At 41.2% G+C, this 22,047-nt stretch overlaps 3 protein-coding genes across 5 annotated transcripts; 2 read left to right on the forward strand and 1 right to left on the reverse strand.

The window, feature by feature from the left end:
* The first annotated feature begins 1,683 nt into the window (after positions 1-1,683).
* Positions 1,684-12,153, forward strand: mepcea (methylphosphate capping enzyme a). Of its 3 annotated transcripts, XM_035178689.2 has the most exons (6): positions 1,684-2,034; positions 3,112-4,970; positions 7,268-7,486; positions 7,592-7,715; positions 7,811-7,872; positions 7,959-12,153. In XM_035178689.2, exons 2-5 carry the CDS (start codon positions 3,162-3,164, stop codon positions 7,843-7,845), a joined length of 2,187 nt encoding a protein of 728 aa, XP_035034580.1. In that variant the 5' UTR covers positions 1,684-2,034; positions 3,112-3,161; the 3' UTR covers positions 7,846-7,872; positions 7,959-12,153. The 3 variants fall into 3 exon arrangements, with proteins under 3 accessions (XP_035034580.1, XP_047199454.1, XP_035034578.1); XM_047343498.1 differs by having other exon boundaries at positions 1,686-2,034; positions 7,811-12,153; XM_035178687.2 differs by lacking the exon at positions 1,684-2,034 and adding an exon at positions 2,043-2,527 and having other exon boundaries at positions 7,811-12,153.
* Positions 12,154-14,593: 2,440 nt separating this feature from the next.
* Positions 14,594-15,827, reverse strand: defbl2 (defensin, beta-like 2). Its single transcript, XM_035179035.2, has 3 exons — positions 15,676-15,827; positions 15,343-15,454; positions 14,594-15,189 (listed from the first exon to the last, which is right to left on the reverse strand). The coding sequence occupies exons 1-3, from the start codon at positions 15,731-15,733 to the stop codon at positions 15,168-15,170; spliced, it is 192 nt and encodes a 63-aa protein (XP_035034926.2). The 5' UTR covers positions 15,734-15,827; the 3' UTR covers positions 14,594-15,167.
* A 1,410-nt stretch (positions 15,828-17,237) lies between these two features.
* On the forward strand, positions 17,238-21,822 carry spag7 (sperm associated antigen 7). Its single transcript, XM_035179034.2, has 7 exons — positions 17,238-17,395; positions 19,089-19,156; positions 19,280-19,368; positions 19,475-19,559; positions 19,670-19,759; positions 20,197-20,350; positions 20,700-21,822. The coding sequence occupies exons 1-7, from the start codon at positions 17,311-17,313 to the stop codon at positions 20,813-20,815; spliced, it is 687 nt and encodes a 228-aa protein (XP_035034925.1). The 5' UTR covers positions 17,238-17,310; the 3' UTR covers positions 20,816-21,822.
* The last annotated feature ends 225 nt before the right edge of the window (positions 21,823-22,047 follow it).

Genomic DNA, 22,047 nt, shown 5'->3' on the forward strand with positions numbered 1-22,047 from the left:
TCACTGATACTTAGCGTCACTGATGGACAAAATGGTCAGCAAGTGTCACGTGTTTATTTTACAAGAACAAAGAAGTACAAAGAAAATCTGCATTAAGAATGTAACTGACGTGAATAGGGGGGCAGCTGTGGCTGAGGGGGTAGAGCGGTCATCAAGTGCTGCCCATAGATGCACTGTATGAATGTGTGTGGAAATGGGTGAATGTCAATAAACTGTACTGTAAAGCGCTTTGAGTGGTCATAAAGACAAGAAAAGCACTATATATATATATATATATATATATATATATATATATATATATATGCAGACCATTTACACACATATATATTTATCTATACCTCTGAGGTCTAAAACGTTCATTCTCAGGTCCAGAGAGGTGTGTCATAGAATACAAACCTCAAGTCTTTTAGAGAATTTTATATGGAGTAAGCAGTACAGACCAATTTGCTGCCTCAACCAAGAACAACTGTATATCTTCAAGCTGACAGCTGAACACTGGCCTTGATCAAACCCTGCAAAGGCTGCTCCGGTGAACAACCACAATTATGTGGAGGTCAAGGTGACAAAAGGTTGCCTTGCTCCCTTAGGACATTTTCCTAAACCTACCTCGTAGTTTGGAACCTTGAAGTTGGCTGTGATGGGGTCATCAAATCACCAACAACTGGTCTGTGGATGGTAGCCGTGGCTGCGATGCTGTGGTTACAAAGAAAAGAAGAAGACATCTTTGAGATCAAAACATCCAAAATCTAGCCATGATTTTGTGTGCAACATAACCATGAACTTGAAATGGCCTTTACATTCTCCACTTCCATGTTCCATGTTACACAGGTGACTCCTCTGTCTATATATAATGGAATGCAGGTCCTACATCACTGTAGCCTTTGTTATGGCCTGTTGTGTAGAGACAGTGATGGTATCCACTTGTAAATCAAACAAGCTAAATGATTGATTAAATTGAACAGTGTTTGTATGATTAATCAATAAGGAAAATAGATAGATCAACGTGATGATTCATTAAGTTCAATTTGATCATTCATCAATTTGATGGGCTGTTTTATTTTTTCCAAATAAACGATTAATCAATTAATTCAATATTTTTTAATTGAGGTTATTCAGATGTCCAAAATGTGAGGTCGTATATCACTGTAGCCTCAGTTATGACCAACTAAACGATTAATGGATTAATTTCGACAATATTCGACTTATTAATCAGGAGAACAGATCAACCAACTTATTGATAGGCCATGTCAATATTTCTTTATTGAAGTAATTCAGTTGTCCTAAATGTGAGGTATTTTAATGTTGTAGCCTCAGTTATGACCTGTTTTTATGACAAAGTAAACGGTTAATTGATACATTTTGACAATATTCAACTTGTTAATCAGGAGAACAGATCGATCAAACCGATGATAGGATAATGGCCAATATTTTTTAATTTCAGTAATTCAGATGTTCAAAATGTGAGGTATTTTATTGTTGCAGCCCCAGTTATGACCTGTGTTTATGACCAACTAAACGATCAATCGATTAATTTCGCCTATAATCGATTATTATCGACCTAATAACCGATAAGGAAGACATATGGACGGTCGCAGGCCTCGTGTTAGCCTTTATTATTGTGATCCGTGAGGCTCATCATCACATGGAGACAGCCTCCACCCCCCTCACCATCTTGCGGCCGCTGGTCGGAGATCTCCGCCCCAGTCATGTTGGGCTACAGCTCGGAGCCCGGATGCGCCGCCATGCCGCCTCTACCACGGAGCGAATAATGTCTCCAGCAACCTGCCTGCCGCTGGAGGACTAGGAGTTGACTGAGGAAGTCTTCACCGGCGGTGGTGGGGGACAGAGGAGCCGTCTCAGCGGCCACAGCGCTTTGTTTTCTTCCGTGTTTGTGCGTCGACCTGCCGCCGTGTAGGAACACTTGTGTGTATGTGAGCGTGTGTGTGTGTGAGTGAGAGAGTTAGCTCAGGCTAACGCTAGCTCCGAGAGCGGGGTAGTGACAGTCCGGCCGGAGGCGGGGAGGAGAACTGCGAGGTGAGACTGTTATTTTGATGGCGACTACACACACTTGAGTTGTAGGCGAACAGGAGGCCGCCGGGGAGATAGTATCACCCCGGGCAGGGCGACTCACACACGGGGCTCGGGCAGCAGCTGGGCTCCTCCACTGTTTGTCCGATAACGCGGTTTGTGCAGCGGGACGTTTGCTCGACGTTGTGGCCCGCGGAGGAGAAGCTAGGAGCTAGCTGCTAACTAGATAACTGTCCAACACAGCCAGGGAAACTTTTCAGGTCAGTCCCCCCCCCCCCTGAGCGGACCCGACCCAGAGGTCGCATCCTCAGTCCGATAACTGTGTGACTGACACTCCGGATTTAGAAGCGAGACCATGTTTTGAAATGACAAGTGGGAAGCGGAGGAGTTGACCACGACGTCCACTCGAGCTGACCCCATGTTAGTGAGCTGCTCCCTGGAGGGCACAGGTCCCCGGACTCTGGAGCCCAGAAGTATAGCCTCATAGTAACTTCAGCTGGTACAAGCGACTACAAGTTTGCACTCTTAAGTTTGTGAGATCGCAGCCACAGGAAAGCTCCTCCAGGCTCATTTTAAGCTCCTGCAACTGCTGTTAATGTTTGATTATGACGTGTAGCTCATGTTTCAATGTGTGATCAGGACGTGCATTTTATTATTATTATTTGTTGTTATTCCAGTCATCCTGCAAAGTGTCTTTAAGCATTGTTAAAAGAGCTGTACAAATACAATGCATTATTGTTATCAGCACAGTGGGATGGGGTGTGCAGATGCTTTAAAGTTTGGAATATTGCAGCATTTCACAAAATGTTTTTAAGAAATATGAAAAATGGGGGTAGGACTCGATAAGTATTTACTTCTCCTTTTTGGATATCATTTATTTATTTATTTCAAACATTTGTTGTTAAAGTTCACTTGCTTGCTTTGCCTTTTCATACTTGCAGATATTACTATTTTTATTTTAAACATTCTATATATAAACCTAACTAACCTATTGTAATATTGTTGACCATAATTGCACAAATTGGTGGCACTCAGTAGATTATTTCAAAAACTTTATTTTAACTGTTGTTCTCTGACTTTCAGATCGAGACAAAAAACTTCAATGTTTGCATCAGCTCTGCAAACCTAACAAGATGTCTGCCGATGAGGACACTGTAAAAACTGGCGGCCCACAGGCCAGCTCAGCTTCATTTATGCAGCTCTCAGATTGCACTGGAGGTTACAGTAACATATCCGTTATGGTGGAGGGTACCACAGCCACCCCTGACTTTGCAGCTGCGTGTCCCGTCCCGGGCACTGCAGCCTCGCCGAAACACACCAGCACGACTGACGTGCTTAGTCACTCAGACAATACTGGACAGAGAACCAGAGGGAACGAGGACAACATCAGCCACAGAAACAGCTTTCATCATTCCAAACAACAACAACAACAACAGCAGCAGCAGCAAACGAAATTAACGAAGCGGCGCAACACAGCTAGCTTTGGTTTCAAGCATCCGACATCTGGCAAGAGGAGACGAAGAGCCAACTCTGAGAGTGACTCCGTCCTGCCCACCAACTTCCTGCTGGGTGGGAACATCTTCGACCCCCTAAATCTCAACAGCCTGCTGGATGAGGATGTGAACAGGGCCCTGAATGCAGAGACGCCAAAATCCTCCCCGCTGCCAGCGAAGAGTCGAGACCCCGTGGAGATCCTTATCCCCAGAGACATCACAGATCCGTTAAACCTGAACAGCGGGTTAGCAGACAGCAGCTTCTTGGTGTCCCCCTATAAGGGCGGTGGCAGGAAGAGACACCGCAACAGACACCATGGAGGAGCAGGAGGAGGTGGAATTTCACACCCGCAGATCAACCCCTCCGAATCGGGAAAACCTGAGGTAAAAACTGGTTGCTCTGCACTGCTTCCTGGTGTGTTAGCTTCATCTTCTGCACTAGATGTCTCCAAAGAGTCAGACAGTGTCTCCAATGTCACAGGAGAATCCCATGAGCACTCAGCTGACACCACAGCCAGCTGCAAGGAGGAGACAACATCTGTATCAATGGAGGATTCCGCTTCCTCTTTATTGGGAGGTCCAAACCAGCACGCAGGCAGACGCAAGCGGCGGCGCAACTCTGGCAAAATGGAGCTTCCGGTAACCCATTCTACCCCCGTTGCAAGGTCAGGATCTGGAGAGAAGAGTAGCAGTACAGGGGGACAGAGGTACTCTCAGTCTTTCCACACACCAAGAAGTGGTTCTAAAACAGGCCCGGGAGGCCGCCAGCACCAGCAGCCACACAACCATGCAAAGGAGCAACAGAAGAAGTTCCAGTTTGGGAACTACAACAAGTATTATGGCTACCGTAACCCGGGCGCTAGTGAAGATCCGCGGGCGCGTTGGCTTCGTCCAGAATGGTTTGAAGGTAAAGAGGTACTGGATTTGGGGTGCAACTCAGGCCACATAACACTGTATATTGCCAAAATGCTCAGACCTGCCCGCATATTAGGTCTGGATATTGACAGTGGCCTGGTGCACGCAGCCCGAAAGAACATCAGACATTATCTTTCTGAGATGCAGACCCAAGAGGCCAGGCGGGCAACGCAGGAGAAAAAGAGCACTAAACAGGAGGAGAGGAATGGAAACGACAGTCGCACAGAAAAGAAGCACAATGAAGACGAGAGCAGGGACGAAAATGGGAAACCAGTGAAAGGAGAAAGTGGCCCCGCAGAGGCTGTAAATGACAATGACTCCCGTCGCACAGATGAGGCAGGGACCCAGAGGCAGGGCAGCAAAACAGAGGAAATGGAGCAGGAAGATTGTGATTCGGGCCCTGCTGATCCCTCTGTGAGCTGCTCTTTTCCCATGTCCCTGCGGATCTCAAGGGGGCCCATTGCTGCACCACCACTCACAGAAACATCCACCACGCGGCCTGGGGAGTTCCCCTCAAATGTGTCCTTCATGAAGGTAAGAAGACGTTCTGTGTGTGTGTGTGTGAACATCTGGTGCAGGCGGAATCATGCTGCCATGTTGGTGCATCCTGGGAGCCTAGATGAAAGCAATTCAGTAATAAAATTCAGCATGTCACTGCCTGCATTACGTCTGCAGTGCATCATATATATTCATTAAGACGAGGGTAACAGCGTGTCGTTAGCGCTTGAACAAAACAAACAGAACTATTAAGAAAGAGGCTACATGTTAGGAGAAACTCTGAGTTCACTCTGAGGATTTGATAGAATTTGCGCAGCCTCTCTTCTCCCTGTAACATGGGTGATAATTATATTGCATCTCAATGAAGGGTGGCACTGTCACAGCACAGTCACTTATACTCGTATGGTAATAACTTACCAGGATAATGAACGGCCGCTTTGATTTGCATGCAAATTTAACATTGTAACTAAACGTTGCTGATATTCAAATGAGTGGAATCAAATGTGCATTCATCAGGGTTTTATAGATTTAATTCCATTCAGTTGTAGTCGTAGGCCTCCAACAGTAAAGTAATGAGTCACGTAGGTCTTTTAGGGTATTGATCAAAGTTCACGTGATTGGATTTGTTATTCTAGTTATTGGTTTCTTGTTTTAGATTATCAGCATTTTCTTAAAAAGACCAGAGTTTCTCCTCCCTCAATATAGTTTACACAATAATATATAAATCAAGCCTGTTGTTCAGAATCTCTGTAAGTCAGACTCTAACATTTGATTAATCCGAGTCTTTACAAGCTCAAACTGAGTGTGCAGGGAATTTCCACTCATTTGTCACCCATAGGTTTCTCTGTGTGTTTGTATGTTGGTGTTTGAAGCTGCCACTGATGTTGGGAACTGAAGGATGGAAGCGACATAGAGGCAGCAGTCTATCATTTTCATCGTGTTTTTTTTAAGTTGGCCAACGGCTTCCGCTTTTATTTTGCCTCCCTTTGTCGAGGATGTGACAAATATTCTGACAGCTTTACTTTAATCGACATAAAAGTTTCTCATTAAGGGTTTTGTTCCTCTAGTTTCTACGGACGTTTCTTCACTCCACTGGCCTTGTGCCTGCTGGCGTTGTGTAGGCAGCCACATGAACGGGTTTGGAGCAGAAACTGTAGTGTCTGGGAATGAAGCAGTAGAGATAACAGCAGTGTAGCACAGACCTTATCCTGTAAAAGCAGTGAACCGGGCCCCAAGATGAACGCCTGATCCCGCTCAGTCTGCACAATGCAAGATTGGATATGAAAGAAGAATGTCAGGCTGCAGAGCATTTGAAAGGTGAAGGGAAGCATATTGAAGATTTGTTAGATCCTTACCACTAAATACTTATCAATACACAAATTATACAACTACAAAATATAGTGTCAGTGATTAAGAAATAAAATTGATCTTGGCTGTGTAATAGACCAAACTGCCGCTAAATAGCAACAACGGTGCTTTTCCTGATGTGATATTTCAAAATCTCTTCAGCGAAAAAGGTCTGTTCTCAGTCATCACGTTGTCCCAGAATTTGATCTCAGTGGTATTCTATTTAAAAGGTTGATCAGGATGAAATAACACTCCTTCTCTTTCCCCTTCTCCTCAACTTTGCTCTTCTGTCATCTCGTATTCATGTATATCAGTCCATTATAAGGTTCTATCTGTTATACCGGCCAAAAACATTCTAATCAGGAGTATGTGGGATTTCTAACCCAGGTTGATGTGACCCAGTTACCAAACACCCATATCACATATTCAGTTTGCTGATATTTTTGACTTTGGCCATATCGCCCTTATTGTATTATATTTCAACATTTTGCTATCCCCAATGTAAAAAAATAACAGCACTATGAATGATTATAACAATAAAAGTTGTTTTACCCCCAAAAAACTGTATTTGAAAGTTAGTCAAATTTTCCTCAGTTATTTTGTAATGTCATCAAGACCTCCAGAAAGTTGGGTCTGTAGTTTTTTGAGTTATTGCTGAGATATTAATTTGAAACGGTATCGCATTACTGATTCTTCACAATGTTGTTGAACAGCAGTTAGTGATAAATGCATGGTCAGGCACATGCAGAATACCAATCCAAAATATGGAGAAGCTGAGAGATAGCTGAGACAGTATCACACAAAATGTGATGAACTCCATATAAATGAGATCTTGACTTTCCACTCACCTGTCGTTAAAAACCCGGATGTGTTTATGTTTCAGAAATAATCTTTACTTCATGACAGCTGTGGGACTAATTTACCCCAAAACGATGTTTATCCTGTCAAGGTCCTGTTTTTCTCACTCCACCCTTTCTCTCCTTTAGGCCAATTATGTACTGGAGAGTGATAATCTGCTTCTGACTCAGCGGCCGGAGTATGACGTAATCCTTTGCCTGAGCGTTACCAAGTGGGTTCACTTGAACTGGGGAGACACTGGCCTCAAGCGGCTCTTCAAGCGAGTCTACAGACACCTCCGTCCTGGAGGCTTGTTCATCCTCGAGCCGCAGCCGTGGGAGTCGTATGTGAGGAGAAGGAAGCTGACTGTAAGAGACCGAGACACCGAGTGCATATCTGCAGCATTCTCTTTCTGAAAGCTTTGTTGTTTTGCTGAGAAATAACAAATATTTGTTTTCTCTCTCATGTGACAGGATAATATTACCGGGCATTATCACAGCATCCACCTCAAACCTGACCAGTTTTCATCATACCTTACATCTGAGGTGGGCTTCACCAGTTTTGAGCACCTTGGGACCCCCCAATGTTCAATAAAAGGTAACTCAGCAATTTGTCAGTGCAAGTTTATAACCTACTTATTATTCACCATCGCAGCCTGATGCCATCTTTAACTTTTCTTTGCATCGTGACAGGTTTTCAGAGGCCAATCTACTTATTTCACAAATGACCGCTCCTGCCTTGAAGATCATTGAATGTGAGTAGCCTAAAAACAAGCCAGCCAGCTGCTCTGGACTGCAAGGAATCTTCGAGAATCCTTAAGAGTTACTCCGGCTTTTTCAGACGCTGAAGATGAAATGGGACCAGAAGTCGAATTAATTTTGTAAAGATGAGATCCGTTGAGAAGAGGCACCTATCAGAATTTTCTGTGACTTCAAATTCTTTCGGTATGAGATGAACTCTGATGGGAGTCTACAACGTTGTCCAACCTGGAGCCAGACATCACAGTTTGGCCAGACTGTGGAAAATTAGCTCATCTGAACAGTTTCCACGTGCTAATGACGCCCCAGTTTGATACACAGCCATAACACATGTTTGAATACCTTTGGCCATATATCTCTGCTTTCATGACTTAGTTCTGTGCCACCACGTTACCACACTGTAACATGTTAGGGTTGGGGGATGAGGCAGAGTTTTCCAATGGGACACCATCGCCATTTCAACTGGAAATAACTGGTGAATTCACCAGATTATCTCACTGTAAACCTGCAGTGTAACACTGGATTACAAAGCTATTAAACATTTACATGATGTCTCTGTAAAGCCCGCCCTCGAGTGCAGATAGAGGACACTGCAGGCTGATGGGAAACAGAGCCCCATATTGCCAGCTGCCACTGATGGCACAGGAAATGTTCTCTTCGGCGCTAAGTATTTGGATTAGGTTTGAAGCTTTGCATCAGCAGACACATTAATGCAAATTTGGGTGTTTTTAAAAGAGCCAGAGTCAATCAGTGGATCACTAATAGCGCATGTACAGTATTTGTCCCATCTCCTAACCCTAATATGTAGTTTGTTTTGTCATTATTTTGCAAAATGGACCTTTGAGCTGAATTAACCCTAATCTGATACAGAGCTGTAAAAATGTAAAACTCCTCATTTTGGAATAGACAAACCGAAAGCTCTTTAATTGTTGAAGACCTGTGGAAAGAGGTTTGTCTAAGTGATGAAGATAATGATGCACTCAAAACGGCCAAAACGGGGAACAGCCTGTGAAATCCTGAAAGTTGTTGTGAGTGCTGTTGTTTACTTCCCTTTATCAGCAACACATTTACCACTAAGTGATACTTTCTTTTTGTGCGGCTTAAGTGAAAAGGAGCTGTATAATGGTAGAGTAATGACCGACAAACTGGTTGTTCCGTCCAGTCCCTGTGAAGCTCCCTTTCCTCACTGTGTTGCCAAATTGGTGCGTTCACTCAAGTGTCTCGCTTCCATCACTGCCGATTGGAGCCGTTGAAAACCAGTGTCTTCTGCAGAGTCCTTTGACCCGCCAGGGAATGTTGATTGTATCCATTCCCATTGCAGATAAAAGCCAGATGTTAGCTGGTGTTAGTGGGGGGTTTTCATCAGTGGATAAGAGGCTATATAGTTCAACAGTGCTTTCCTATAATTGGAAAGCAGAATACTTAGTCTGGCTTCTGAAATCAGACATCAGCTGTAATTCTAAATCCTAAATTGAAAAATCAGATGTTGGCATTTTCAAGAAAAATAGTTTGGGCTGTTTTGAGTGTAACTTTAACTGTTTAGGAAGCAGCAGATCACCACATGGGTTCTTTGGGCCTTTTCGATGCTCCATCCTAATGGTAGGGGGCACATTTGAGCTGCTGTGACACGGTGGTGGGCTCAAGATCATTCAGCACAGACATCACAAGGACTATTTTGCAAAGTAGAAGTTTGGCATGCAGTAATCTGTTTTCATTATAATTTTTTTTAATGACAGTGAAGCCATAGCCCGACCTTACATGTTGTTTACAATGTCCTCCACGGAGTTCTGACAAGAGAATAAAATAAGAGTGAAATTGAAGGCAGAGGCCTGTAAAGAGAGTTGCTACAGCGTCTTCAGTGCCGTGTAATCGTGACATATGCTTAGTTTTGCACAGTCTGATCATCACTGCTGGACAGGCTTTAATTCAAACAGCATCAGAATCACTTGAAGTACTCTGGTGCTTTTTTTAAGGCTAAAAATAGATTAATTGCTGGAATCTATCCACATGAAGGTTTTCTTTAACCTAATTTGAATATAATTATGCTGTTTGTATTAAAGTGCAAAAATATTTTACGTGTCTTTTCCTCTTGTTTCCTCAATGTATCATCATCGCGTTAGTCTTTGGCCCAATAAGAACAGATATGAGTTACAGGTAGTCAGGTTTTTTCTGTGATCATATCTTCGTTGGAGTGCACCGATCACTCATCTACAACCTTTCGTAAAAATTGGCTGGGGCAGAAAATCTTCCTTTTTTGTGACTGGTTCAGTCTCAGTATTTAGCACACTGGGGTAGGAGTTGATGATGATGGATAATTTCTATTTTAGTATGTGATCAATGTAAATTAGTTTGGAAGTTTTGTTTTTACTGTTGTCAATATTTAGTTCAGAACTGCTTTTGTCATTTTTTTTTCAAGTGGATTTTTTTTTTTTGGACGTGTTTTCAAATGTTTGCTGCCAATTTGCAAATTAAGTCCCAGGTCAGAGTTTCCGTCTCCTTTAACGGATCAGTAATCCAGTTCTGTCACAACAATTGAACATGTACATTGCAAAGTTCTGGTATGATTTGATTAGTTCTGTCCTGGCAGGCACATGGATTGTTAGATTAGCTCTTTATTTTTTTTTTATAAACTCTTTGAAAGGAGTGTTTGTGTTAATGCACTTTCATTTCACTTCATTTGACATGTTCTAGACATTTTTTTAAATTCTTCAAGATTCAGATTTTGCATACTTTTTTCCGTCAGACTTTTTTATAACAAATTGTGGAACACTGATTAACCTATAAAACGAAGCTTCAGGTTATGTTTTGAATCAAAAGTGAATTGGACGCAGCCTCAGTTGGCCCAACAGACACGGCACCAAATCACACTTCTCTCCTAAGCTCAGACAATCGGATTCTCAGGCTTAGATCAGCCCACTGCTGTAGTTTTAAGGGCATTTTGCATTCTGTATTATTAACAATCTTTCCTTTTCGCAGGTCACATAATAAGCGTTTTATTTGAAAAATGAATTGTTTAAAGTTCATTTGGTTTTGCCATCGATGTTCAAGATTGCACCTTACTGTCTCAGCAGTGGTCTCCCACAGATTTCAACCCTAGGCCTGACTTGTAAGTCTAGGTGTCCAAGTGAAAGGATGTCTTTGCCGAAGATGTGAAATGACATGTTGTCATACAGTGTTGTTTAAAATCTTTGTACTTCCCTTGAAGTTTTGCACAAAGTTGTGCCAAGCCCTAGACTAAATTAACTTTCACAAAAACCTGGCTCTAAGTAACCTGACACCCTGTCAACAGGATTTGATGCCAGTGAGGAATATTACTATGACTATTTCAAAGCCTATCATGGTCAGGTCTCCCATTTCAGGTTGTAGTTTCCGTCACAATTTTGTGCAATATTTGCTCTTTAAATCTGTTTTCATCGACAAAAATCTATGCCACCATAAGTGTAGGATAGATTTGAGTTTGAGAAATCTTTTCTAGTTTCGAATGTGAAAGATTTTGAGTCCAGGTTTTCATGTTGCAAAGAAAATAATAGGTTAATATGACATGGTAAATTTCAATCAAAGTTCACCCTATTTAGTTTTTTTTATTGTTCTGTTTTATATTTGCAACTTGAAGACTGGGATCCATTACAATACTAAGTTAAATGAATTGCAGAATTTTGTTATTTGACTGAGAGAAAGATGTTCTGGTTTTTATTTAACGATGTGTGGTAATCCTTATTTTTAGAGATCTGTGGATGCCAAAGAAATTAAACAATCATGTTCAATACTGATTACATTTTCTAAATTCTAAAAACCTGTAGCTACAACCTGATAAGAGTTCTGCAGCATTGCAATGAAATGTCGATCAAATATTTGTCCGAAACTCTGTCATACTAACATTTTGCCCACCTGCTTCTCATTTTGTAGACATTTCATAACATCCAAGTCCATAAAACAGTTCTAAAACTAACAGAGGAAATTGTAATCTCTTTATAGCACAACAAATGCATAAATTCAAGGTGTGCATGACTTTTAACGGCACTAAAAAGTCACCTCTTCATGTTGAATTTGCACTGATATGACTCGAGGGTATTAAACTAGCTGAGTAAGCCTTTTGCGGTTCAAGTTGATGTTTTACATGTGTACCTTTTACTAGGATCGGTTTAAAAGAAACTGTTTGAATAAAATATCAGTTCTGTCAGGGAAGCTTTTAATTTTCATGCCTCTGAACAACAACAACAAGATATATCTGAATGTTTCTGTGTTCAACATCTTCAATGATTAAAAGTGGTTCCAGATTTTGTGGTTCAGTAAGTTTTTATTTTGGGGTGGAAGTTGGTCCAGACGTGGACTAGTTCATTGTGTATAATGTATGAACAACTCTATCAAATTAAGTGTTGTACATCTTTTCAGCCCTACAGCTTTTTTACATGTTGCTTCTTTTCATATGACCTGAACAGAAAAGCTGTTGTCATAGTGACCCATGGTCCGCCCCAGAACTGTTCTTATTGATGTGATGATAATCTGTAAGGAGGTTAGCAACCAACCAAGATTAAATCCACCCCCCTCATCTGGAAACATCTGGAAGTGCAGACCTCTCATTGACCCCTTCCAAAGGGAAAAGTTATTTCCTGCAGTTTATGTCTCATATAAAGGCCGACAGTCCAAAGTTTGTTTGGAAAAGGGTGTGGACACAAAGGCCCGAACCTGGAAATTATATTACTAGCCAGTAAAATAGTTTCCCAAAAACGGTCTATCTCAGGCCTTGGAAATAGGCTGCATAATATTGTGCAGGTGTTTCTTCTGTTGTGTGTAACGGCCACTGTTAAGTTTTCATTCCCTCACCTTAATTTTTCTTATCCTTTCTAAAAGTTACCATACCATTCAAAGTGGTTGAAAAAAAATGCACATTTTAAGATTCATTTTAAATCAAAAACCAAACAATGAAGTCTAAAGTAACCAAGCTCAGACATTTTTAGCTAGAAGCAGGTTCGAGGTAGAAACATTTGCTTTATATTGAGGTGAGAAAAGACACAGGTCCACTACAGAGTTTCAGAAATCCTCCACTGAGGACCGGCTTGTCCTCTGCAGAGCTCCATAGATCAGGCCTGTGTGCTTGTAAAAGTAAGAGTCTTGTGACTTTAGAGCTATAATGGCATTAAATAGACTACGAGCATGAAGAAACATTTTCTCTGGATTGATTCCATGGAAGTTAAACCTGAATGTGAAAGACTACTTCAAATGAAAGTCGAGTTTTGCTCATAATCACCTGGCTAATCCGTGTGGTGTCAGCATCCTAAGAAAGGCCTTTGGGGTGCAGACTGTGGGAATGAGGGATGGAGATCTGTAAATGATCTTTAAGAGAAGCTATCCTCTGTTATCCAGAGGCCACAAAACAATCTGACCTGAGCAAAGACAGTTTGTTTTCACCTGACATTTACATCACAAGGTAAAATGACCCAGAAGCAGAAACATTATTGGAAGTTGTAAAAGGATCTTGAACACTCAGCCATCTAGTAAAATAAAGCTTAATTTACCTCTGGCCAATAAAAAGCTCTGAACACCAAAGCTGAAGATATACTTGTTCACATTTGATCAGTTACAGTGCAATTTAAATGGACTGTACATAATGGAGGATAGAAAGAGACTGTTCTTGATTTTGTACATTTCATGCTAATGCCATGTTTTTAATAATTGATTAAAAGCAATCAATGAGATGAATAATGCCAAACAAATAATCAGAAACTGAATAATATAGAAAAGATGCCGTTGAAATTTACATTAAATCCAGTGTCAGTTCTCTCTGATTGTTTGATTTAATCATGTTTAATTAAAAATGTTTAAAGATGCAATGAAAAATAACAGTAAGAGACCAGTGCTATGCTAAAAAGTCCAGTTAAATAACCAGGTAAGTTGATCAGGTTTGAGGGGATGCACAAGAAAACTTCAACCCAGAGCTCAGATTATTTAAGATGCGATGTTAAAGGTCATAACGTCCCTTTAGTTTTAAATTACTGCTGGTCCCTGTGATTCATTTGTCATCAACATCGTCAAACCCTGAATTCCCCACAGTAACACTGGTCTATACAGTTACAGTTCATGCATCCTGTCATAATTTTCAGTTCCAACCTGTTGCTGTCTGTTGCTTTGTGAAGACAGAAAGCCTCATGTAAACAGGTTTGTGGGGGTTTGCCCCTTTGTGGCTTGGTCACGCTCCGCTGTCTGAATAGTACAAAGATTCAACCCAGATCACAATGCAGGGCACAATACAGTGGCTCCTGTTTACAAATAGCATCCATGCCTTTAACACCTACCAGCCCGGGCCAGTCATCAACCATCTTCAGATCCTGGATCAGTTAGTGCAACGTATAGTAGGCAGAGGGATAACCAAATGTTTGAATGTCATTGTGGTGCAGTTTTTATTATTTATTACCACAGCCTTTTTGTCGGCCTGTGTTGGTGTTCCCTCAAACTGAGATGAGCAAATTAGTTTTTGAGCAGACAGTTATGTTGATTCCTAAAAAAATAGAAACAATAAATTTACCAGCAACGACATTTGACCGCACGATGATCTGAGACGGGCCGGCGATGTGACAATGAATCTGCTTTGCAATCGTGACGTCATCCGTCTGTTCCAGACAATGTTGTCCAGACCGACAGAATGGTGAGATAACATAAACACAGAGCCATAACACTTCATTCACAAAAGCTCTATTTCATCAACAGCTATTTAGGTCAGTCACTTGACCATTATTGTGTCCTGTCAGTACAGCGCTGAGCGACAGCATGCCAGACTCCACGCAGACTGCTTTCCATGCTGTTATTTCCCCAAGGTCAAGCCAAGTGGGCAATGAGCTCCATTTAGACACTGTATTTTAGATGTTTTCTCACATGCAAAATAACTGGTTTACTTTGCATTGCATTTGGGACAATATGATCAAATCTGAATGTGAGGATCCTCTGGGCTAAACAAACCAAACACCAGTGCATCTGTTTCCATGCATTTATTGGCATTGGCACCGCATTTCAGAGAGAAGGAACCAACTGTTGTGTTATGAGACATCATTCAGTGTGAGGTACAGGATCAGCCACACCAGGTTTCAGGCAACAACATGAGTAAATGAGTTAGGTTCTTAGTACAGCATATAAAGTCCACTTCAAAAGCACTCGGCGTCAGATCCAAGAGGGACTGATCGACAGCAAAGTTGTCCGGATGGTTTATCCGGAGGAATAAGGCTGTGCCGGCTGCCGGGATCCCAGCTGCGTGAGCTGAAGATGCCGGCCCTCATGCCGGGACACCTTGCAGGAGCTGCTAAGACCGTATGGCACAACACCTGGAAATGAGCACAGGGCGACTTTAGAGAATCTCAAAAAGGTTCTGTCTTTCTTCAGAATAGGTGTTTTTCTTCTGCTGGAAGTCATGCAGAAACATACACAAATATGAAAGGGCTATGTGCAGGTCTACAGTATGATCTTGGCAGGCCTACCTGTATCTCCGAGGGCAACCGTGATGACCAACGATGTACTCCTGAGCATAGCAGAACCGTCTGCAGAGTCCTCTATACCCACAAGTCCAGTACTGCATTTCTGGATCATTGCCTGTCGATAGAATCACAGATATGTTCCCATAAGACTGATCAATACTGACTCTACTTGATAGTGTTTTTCATAAACTGCAATCCCAATAAATATGTTAATATCATAAATAAGTTAACATTAACTGTCATGTCTGTCAGGCCCCATTTGAGCACAGTGAAGTTTGAGCATCATGATTTGCTTGATCTCACACAGTAAGAAAATGGGTGTATTTCATTTCTTACCCTCTCCGACTGCAAGCATCAGGAGAAGCACCAGGAGAACCAAGCTCAGTCCCTTCATGTTCGGGCACCAATAAGCTTTCAGACACTGCTGTTGACAGGCTGATGCTGCATTTATACAGCATTTCCATCACGGGGGAGGAGTCCGTCCGTCGTGCTCTGTCCAAATCACAATAACAAAGTATCGCTGAATGATGGGAGTCTGAGGGCTGAGGGTCAGGACTATCAGCTCAATTTTGACTGTCATTTTCTTCCAATGAGCAAAACAAGTCATTATTTAGTCAGCCTAAATAAAAAAAGGGACAGTTCTTTTCTCACACACACCTCTATGTCTGGACAGAGGCGTGAACACAGACCACAAAGCACTCCCTAAGTTATAATTACTGGGTGAAGTACTAAGCTGTTTGTTTTAGACTCGGTGAGCAGCACAATTCTGTCCCACTGTGTTTTCAGGGCCGCCCTCTGTTCGTCCACTGCTCTGCCCACATCTGAATATGCCAGTAGTTCATGTGCAATTGCTGATGCTGTGAAACTACAATCAAACTGCACAAAACACACGACTCCAGTGACGTGGGGGGGATTGTTAACAAAACAATAACAACACAACACATACAACATGCACTTGTACAGCATGCCCCCTAGTGCTTATTGTAAAGATATTTGTTTGCTTGCTTGTTTTATTTACCAAAAATCAACTTAAAGGAACAATTTACAATCAAATCTAAGACTTTTCCTGAAGAAGAGCAAAAACTCACTCAAGCAGTTGTCTCACAGCTGCTCAATAAGAGCTGGGCAATAAAATTATATCAATTATTATTGCAATAATCTTTGATCATAAAACAAAAGCCGAATGCATATTGATATAATTATTGTGCTTTGTGCAAGCACAATGAAGTTTAAATTAAGTATTTATTATTCAAACTTACAATAAATAATGACTAATTGAGATAGATATCAATAAAACAGTTTTTGGTCATGTCACAATTTTTGGCCCAATGATAAATTCCTGTTTCAATTATTTATTTATTTACTTCTTATTGATGAGAGAGAAATGGAGTGAGTATATTGTTTTCATGGCTATAACATGCTCACAGAAAAGTACACCTGTCCTTCTCTGTTTGAATCACATGTACTGCAGCAGATAGATAGATGGATAGATAGATAGATAGATAGATAGATAGATAGATAGATGGAACCTATAGATTTCACGTGTTTCATAATGAATTCTTCTCCTTAAAGCCCTAAAACTCGTGAAAAAAAAGTGGTTTAGAAAAGCTCTAGCCCTTTTAACTTTAATTTTATTATTTTTCATTTATTTTATTAATGATTAACTTTTACAGTTTTTTAGTTTCGTGTCTGTTTTATCTCTTTTTATTTATACTCTATATATAGCTGCACTTGTCCTTTCTTTTCACAGTGCAGTATTTGGATTAAGTGCCATATTATGTGTATATTTAACATTGTTCAATAACAAGTGAAAGGTGGGCAGTGTTTTTCTGTACAGAGGGGGGCGCTAAAGTTTTGTAAAGCAGTTTACTTCACCTCTATTTCAACGCGGCGAAGAAAAGCGTGCTCGTGTGCGCATGCGCAGCTCGAACAGCTGCAGCCCACAACAACAGTCTGCTCTATCGTTCCAAGATGGCGGACCTCCTCGGTTCGATCCTAAGCTCGATGGAGAAGCCTCCGACTGTTGGCGACAAGGAGAGCCGACGAAAGGCTCGAGGTACATAGTGTGTTCCCTGAATAACGACCAGTGTTGCGGTAGTTTGAAACTGTTGCCATGGCCGTGATATGAGGCTCCGGAGTGTGTTGAATACGGACCGGACCGGAGGGGGCACGTTCTGCTGCTGCCACTGGGTCAAGTCGACTCTGTTTCGGGTTCATGTCCCGCAGGGCAGAGGGTAGAGTCTGGAGCACAGGCAGCTGCCGGTGGTGAAACACTGTAAACAAACCGCACCGGTGATGTGTAGAAATCGAGCTGTGTGTTTACCCCCCGAACTGTAACCTGAACTCAGCCTTATTTAACCCGGTTCACTGTGGAGGGTTCAAAACAGGGGAACACGTGTGACCCGCTGCAGCCTCCTCCTGGATGTCCCCTGAGGGGAGAGGTCGCTCCTCAGCAGCGGCTGTGCTCTGCCCTCCGCACACCAGCCTCCTCTGAGCCACGATTTGTCCCAATCCCGATCAGTGATGTACAAATGAAGTCACTGATCAGACCTAAGCTAATCTGCTAACTAGCTCTGGCCACAGGGAATTAATCATCGACAGAAAACACGAGTGTGTAAAAATATAAGTGAATGCTAGGAATCTAAATAAAAACATATATATATATATATATATATTTCATAGCTTTTGTCATTTGTAGTCATAAAAAAACAAAAGATAAACGATGATTTTGAAAGGTTCCTTAGGGCTTTTTCACAGCAGCCATTTTGACCTGAGACAGCAGGTAAACACAGATGTTACTAATCACATGTACTTTAATACAACAGAACCTCCATTGATTCATTACTATACTTTACTACTATATTCATTCATTACAAACACCTCTGTTTATCGACTATTTCAACCAAAAGGTGAAAAAGGTCTGTGGCTCCATTTTTATTTATCAAAAACTGCAATAACCCCAAATTGTTATATGGCACCAAGAAAATATTAGAAACTAGGAATTCTTCACAATATTGACAATAGGACTGACTGTAGTATTATGACAAATAAACAACTTTTCAGTTTTTAGACTTAGCCATAAAATGGCTGGGATGAAAAGCTGTGCCTGACCCAATATAATGATTGACAGATCAAATCAGCTGATATGAGCTTTACACAGACTTATTGGTATATTTATGTTTGCAGATATGTGCTGAAATGAAAACTTGTATTTTAGAGAGTAAACAATGCATAAAAGAGGTGCTCTTAAGAAATAATCTAGATTTTTCTCATTCAAATTGGACATAGTTGGTTATATTTGTGTTAAGTTTTGGTTTTCAACTGTAAAATATCAATCTTTAAATTTCTAAGCATTCAAAAGTTAGTATAACACATTTTCCCTCCAAAAATATCGGCATGGGCACTGGCCCTCAAAAATCCCATTTTGCTCAGGTTTCAATCTAATGTAGCCAAATCAATTTCCTTAAGGGTTGTTAATATGTTTATCAATAAAATATTAGAGGATGTGCCCACTTAGACAGATTTAAAAAAATAAAAGGATTAGAGTCGCTCTGTGCTCCAGACCTGAATGATCCGAAAACGTTGTGGGAAGGATATCTGTCTCTTTAGAAGCCATTTTGTGAATTCAGTCTTTAAAAATACAATTAGGCCGGGTGTGGCTCTAAGACTCCATGAGCGGTGTTTACAAAACAAACCATTACTGCTATTGGACGTAAACAAACCTCAACTTTAACCTCTGCTGTTTTCAGAGCAAGCAGCAAGACTCAAGAAGATGGAGGAACATGAGAAAAGAAAGAAAGCAGAGTTCAGGAAAAAGGTAAGAGTCTATGTGTCACATCTAATGCAGACTGAATTTAGTTCTGACACGAAGCTGCTCTGCCCTGGCTTCATCACTGTTAGTATTCCTCACAGACTTTGTTCTCCCTTATTTCTTGATAAGATGGAGAAAGAAGTGTCGGAATTCATCCAGGACAGTAAACAACAGAACCGAAAGTACAACCCTATGGGGAAAATTGAAAGGAGTATATTGTAAGTAGTAGTCAGTGCATAAAATATACACTTTAGGGCAAAAGATGTTGGTGTTTTTGTCACATGTTCACAACTGTTTCACATTTATTATCTTCCTACCTCGTAGGCACGATGTTTCCGAAGTGGCTGGACTGACTTCTTTTTCCTTCGGGGAGGACGAGGAGAGTCGTTATGTCATGCTCTTCAAGAAGGTCTGAATACTTATTAGTGTTTGATATTTTAATAAACCTGACTGTCAGGCTCAAGTTACAAAAAAACAGTGTGTAGTAATTTGGCTGTTTTCAACCTTGTGCCGTGGCAGGAGTTTGCGCCATCAGATGAGGAGCTGGACGCTTATCGCAAAGGAGAGGAGTGGGATCCCAAACTCGCAGAGCAACGACGAAAACTAAAAGTAAGACTGGATGCTCACTCTTTGTATTTACACAGGTATTATGGTCTGTCTAGGGGACAGTATTGAATAGCAATAAAATTAGCTATTGGCAATACACCCTGCACCTCTGGCTTAATTTTGTTGTCGTGCAAGTATTTAATTCTTATCAATGTAGATAAATAAACATCGGGAAATATTTGTTACAATATAAATATCCCATAATCTTCTTACATTCACACCTACACTACATTGGAAAGCAGACAGGTTCTAGCTTTATGAGAAAATTACCAACAAATTGAAATATATTTGGATGTCGCAGAATAACAGGGAAACCTGCCATAATGTAGAAACATGTACAGTCACACAGGGAGAAAACGTATCCAAAGAGGCACCAGTTCCTTCATAGATACATAAAGAAACACAATCACAAGACATGTTGTGTTTTTGTCAAATTACAGGAGCAAGCCGCACTGGAAGTTGAAGCTTCCAGTGAGACGAAGAAGACAGAGGTTCCTAACTCCAACTACAGAGACAAGTACGTTCACCTGATCGGCACCTCGGCTGCAAAAGATGCGGCGCATACTCTAGAGGCAAACAGCACTTATGGCTGTGGTGAGTACATCACTTAATCAGTTACATTGATCTGTTTCATATGTCCAGAAGTGTAAAAAATGGTTTATTCTAAAACTGTAGCGTCCTACAATGTGGCCAGGGCGCATTTGCTTTCACACCGATACAAGCAAGGTGGTCACATGTGTTCACCTCTGAATGTCTGAGTGATCAGATCTCAGATGCGACCTCAATATGTCTTGGGTGCGTAGTCACCAGTACTTTCACTTGTGATCAGATCACTCAAGACAGATGTTGACACCAGGTCCGACCGTGGTCATAGAAACACTGTACAGCTCTGCCTCCACCCCTCTTTTCATTTACTCACCACATTTGTCATTTTCTCTCCCAGTACCTGTGGCCAACAAGAGGGACACTCGCTCCATAGAGGAAGCCATGAATGCGATCAGAGCAAAGAAACGTCAGAAGCGAGAGGACGACACAGGGGAACACAGCAGCACAACTTGAGTCTCCACTGTTCCTGATTTGTCTACTGTCGTGTGGGTGTGTGTGGGCGCATCAGTGCGTCTGTTTGAACACTCTTAATTCATGCTGTAAAATAATATCCTTCTCTCCAGACATTTTAAAGTTTAATTATTATGACAGGCAGCAAATATAGTATGTTTGCCACTCTTTTACTGGGTCTGTGCTGAAACCATGAAATCCTGTGTAATTGGAAATTGCTTGGGTGTGTCTGATCCAGGAAGTGGATCACTCTACGTTTGTCTAACGATTTCTCGTGACATTTTAGTGTCTGTTGTCAAGCCTCTCACACATGATAGGATCCCATATAATAGGAAAGTTTTTGACTTACAAAATACTACAACTGGATAAAAACATCTGATATCTTCATGCATGATTTTAAAAAAACGTAAGGCTTTATAGATAGACAGTCAAGAGCGTGATCAACATTTTTAGTCCTGTAGTGACATTTTAATAACTAAAAGTATTTCCAGTTTTGAGCTTTGTCAGGACCAGATGACGCTTTGAAAACAAGGTTTTAGGCAAAGCATGACGGAAAAGTCCCACGGACAGTGTTCCAAATATGCAGTACAGTTTTTAAAAGGGGAACAGCAACGTCATCCATTGATCCGTTTTTGTGTCTTTTCTTTTTTTTTCTTTGACCGTAACCTGTTGTGAAATTTTAAAGTTGGATACAAGCCTTTCCTCCATCATTACAGGAGCCCCATTTTAGAAAATACTGCTGTGGGTTTTAGGAATCTGATTGTTTCTCTCCATCTGCACTGACTGTGAATCAAACCGTTTAGTGAAAGGCTTTATTATCGAGCAATGCAATGTCTTGCAATAGGCAACATCGCAGGGAGCGGGGATTGCCAGACTCCTTGTTGGGATATGGGTCATTAGGTTTTACTGTCTTTTTGTTTGTCGAGGGGTTCTTGGCATCTTGATGTCTATTTTAACATGGTTGCACTGTTTTATCCCCAATGTGTGTCAATAAACAGTATTATACCTGTGCCTGGATGTTGCCTTCATTTCTGCACAGCCAAATCTTTCCATTTTAGCTCTCCATTGATTTAAAAAAATAAATAAAAGGGTAGGAAACATAAGCAGACACTAAATTAAATGGATAACATGACTTTTTTTTTTATAAATGCACTCACTTCTCTGTATATAAAATATGTTATCAATACACTATTATTAAATCTGACAGTCAGTTTTCGACGAACAGGTAAATGGGT

The sequence above is a fragment of the Hippoglossus stenolepis genome, chromosome 15 (assembly GCF_022539355.2).
Source record: "Hippoglossus stenolepis isolate QCI-W04-F060 chromosome 15, HSTE1.2, whole genome shotgun sequence".
Classification (NCBI taxonomy): domain Eukaryota; kingdom Metazoa; phylum Chordata; class Actinopteri; order Pleuronectiformes; family Pleuronectidae; genus Hippoglossus; species Hippoglossus stenolepis.

Excerpts from the sequence above, each read along its gene's own strand:
- mepcea (XM_035178689.2), top strand. The coding sequence starts at position 3,162 with ATGTCTGCCGATGAGGACACTGTAAAAACTGGCGGCCCACAGGCCAGC. Across the intron at positions 4,971-7,267 it reads CAAATGTGTCCTTCATGAAG|GCCAATTATGTACTGGAGAG; the intron begins GTAAGAAGACGT and ends TCTCTCCTTTAG. Across the intron at positions 7,716-7,810 it reads CCCCCAATGTTCAATAAAAG|GTTTTCAGAGGCCAATCTAC; the intron begins GTAACTCAGCAA and ends GCATCGTGACAG.
- defbl2 (XM_035179035.2), bottom strand. The coding sequence starts at position 15,733 with ATGAAGGGACTGAGCTTGGTTCTCCTGGTGCTTCTCCTGATGCTTGCA. Across the intron at positions 15,455-15,675 it reads GATGCTTGCAGTCGGAGAGG|GCAATGATCCAGAAATGCAG; the intron begins GTAAGAAATGAA and ends TTCTATCGACAG. Across the intron at positions 15,190-15,342 it reads GGTTGCCCTCGGAGATACAG|GTGTTGTGCCATACGGTCTT; the intron begins GTAGGCCTGCCA and ends GCTCATTTCCAG.
- spag7 (XM_035179034.2), top strand. The coding sequence starts at position 17,311 with ATGGCGGACCTCCTCGGTTCGATCCTAAGCTCGATGGAGAAGCCTCCG. Across the intron at positions 19,369-19,474 it reads AAAATTGAAAGGAGTATATT|GCACGATGTTTCCGAAGTGG; the intron begins GTAAGTAGTAGT and ends CCTACCTCGTAG. Across the intron at positions 19,560-19,669 it reads ATGTCATGCTCTTCAAGAAG|GAGTTTGCGCCATCAGATGA; the intron begins GTCTGAATACTT and ends GTGCCGTGGCAG.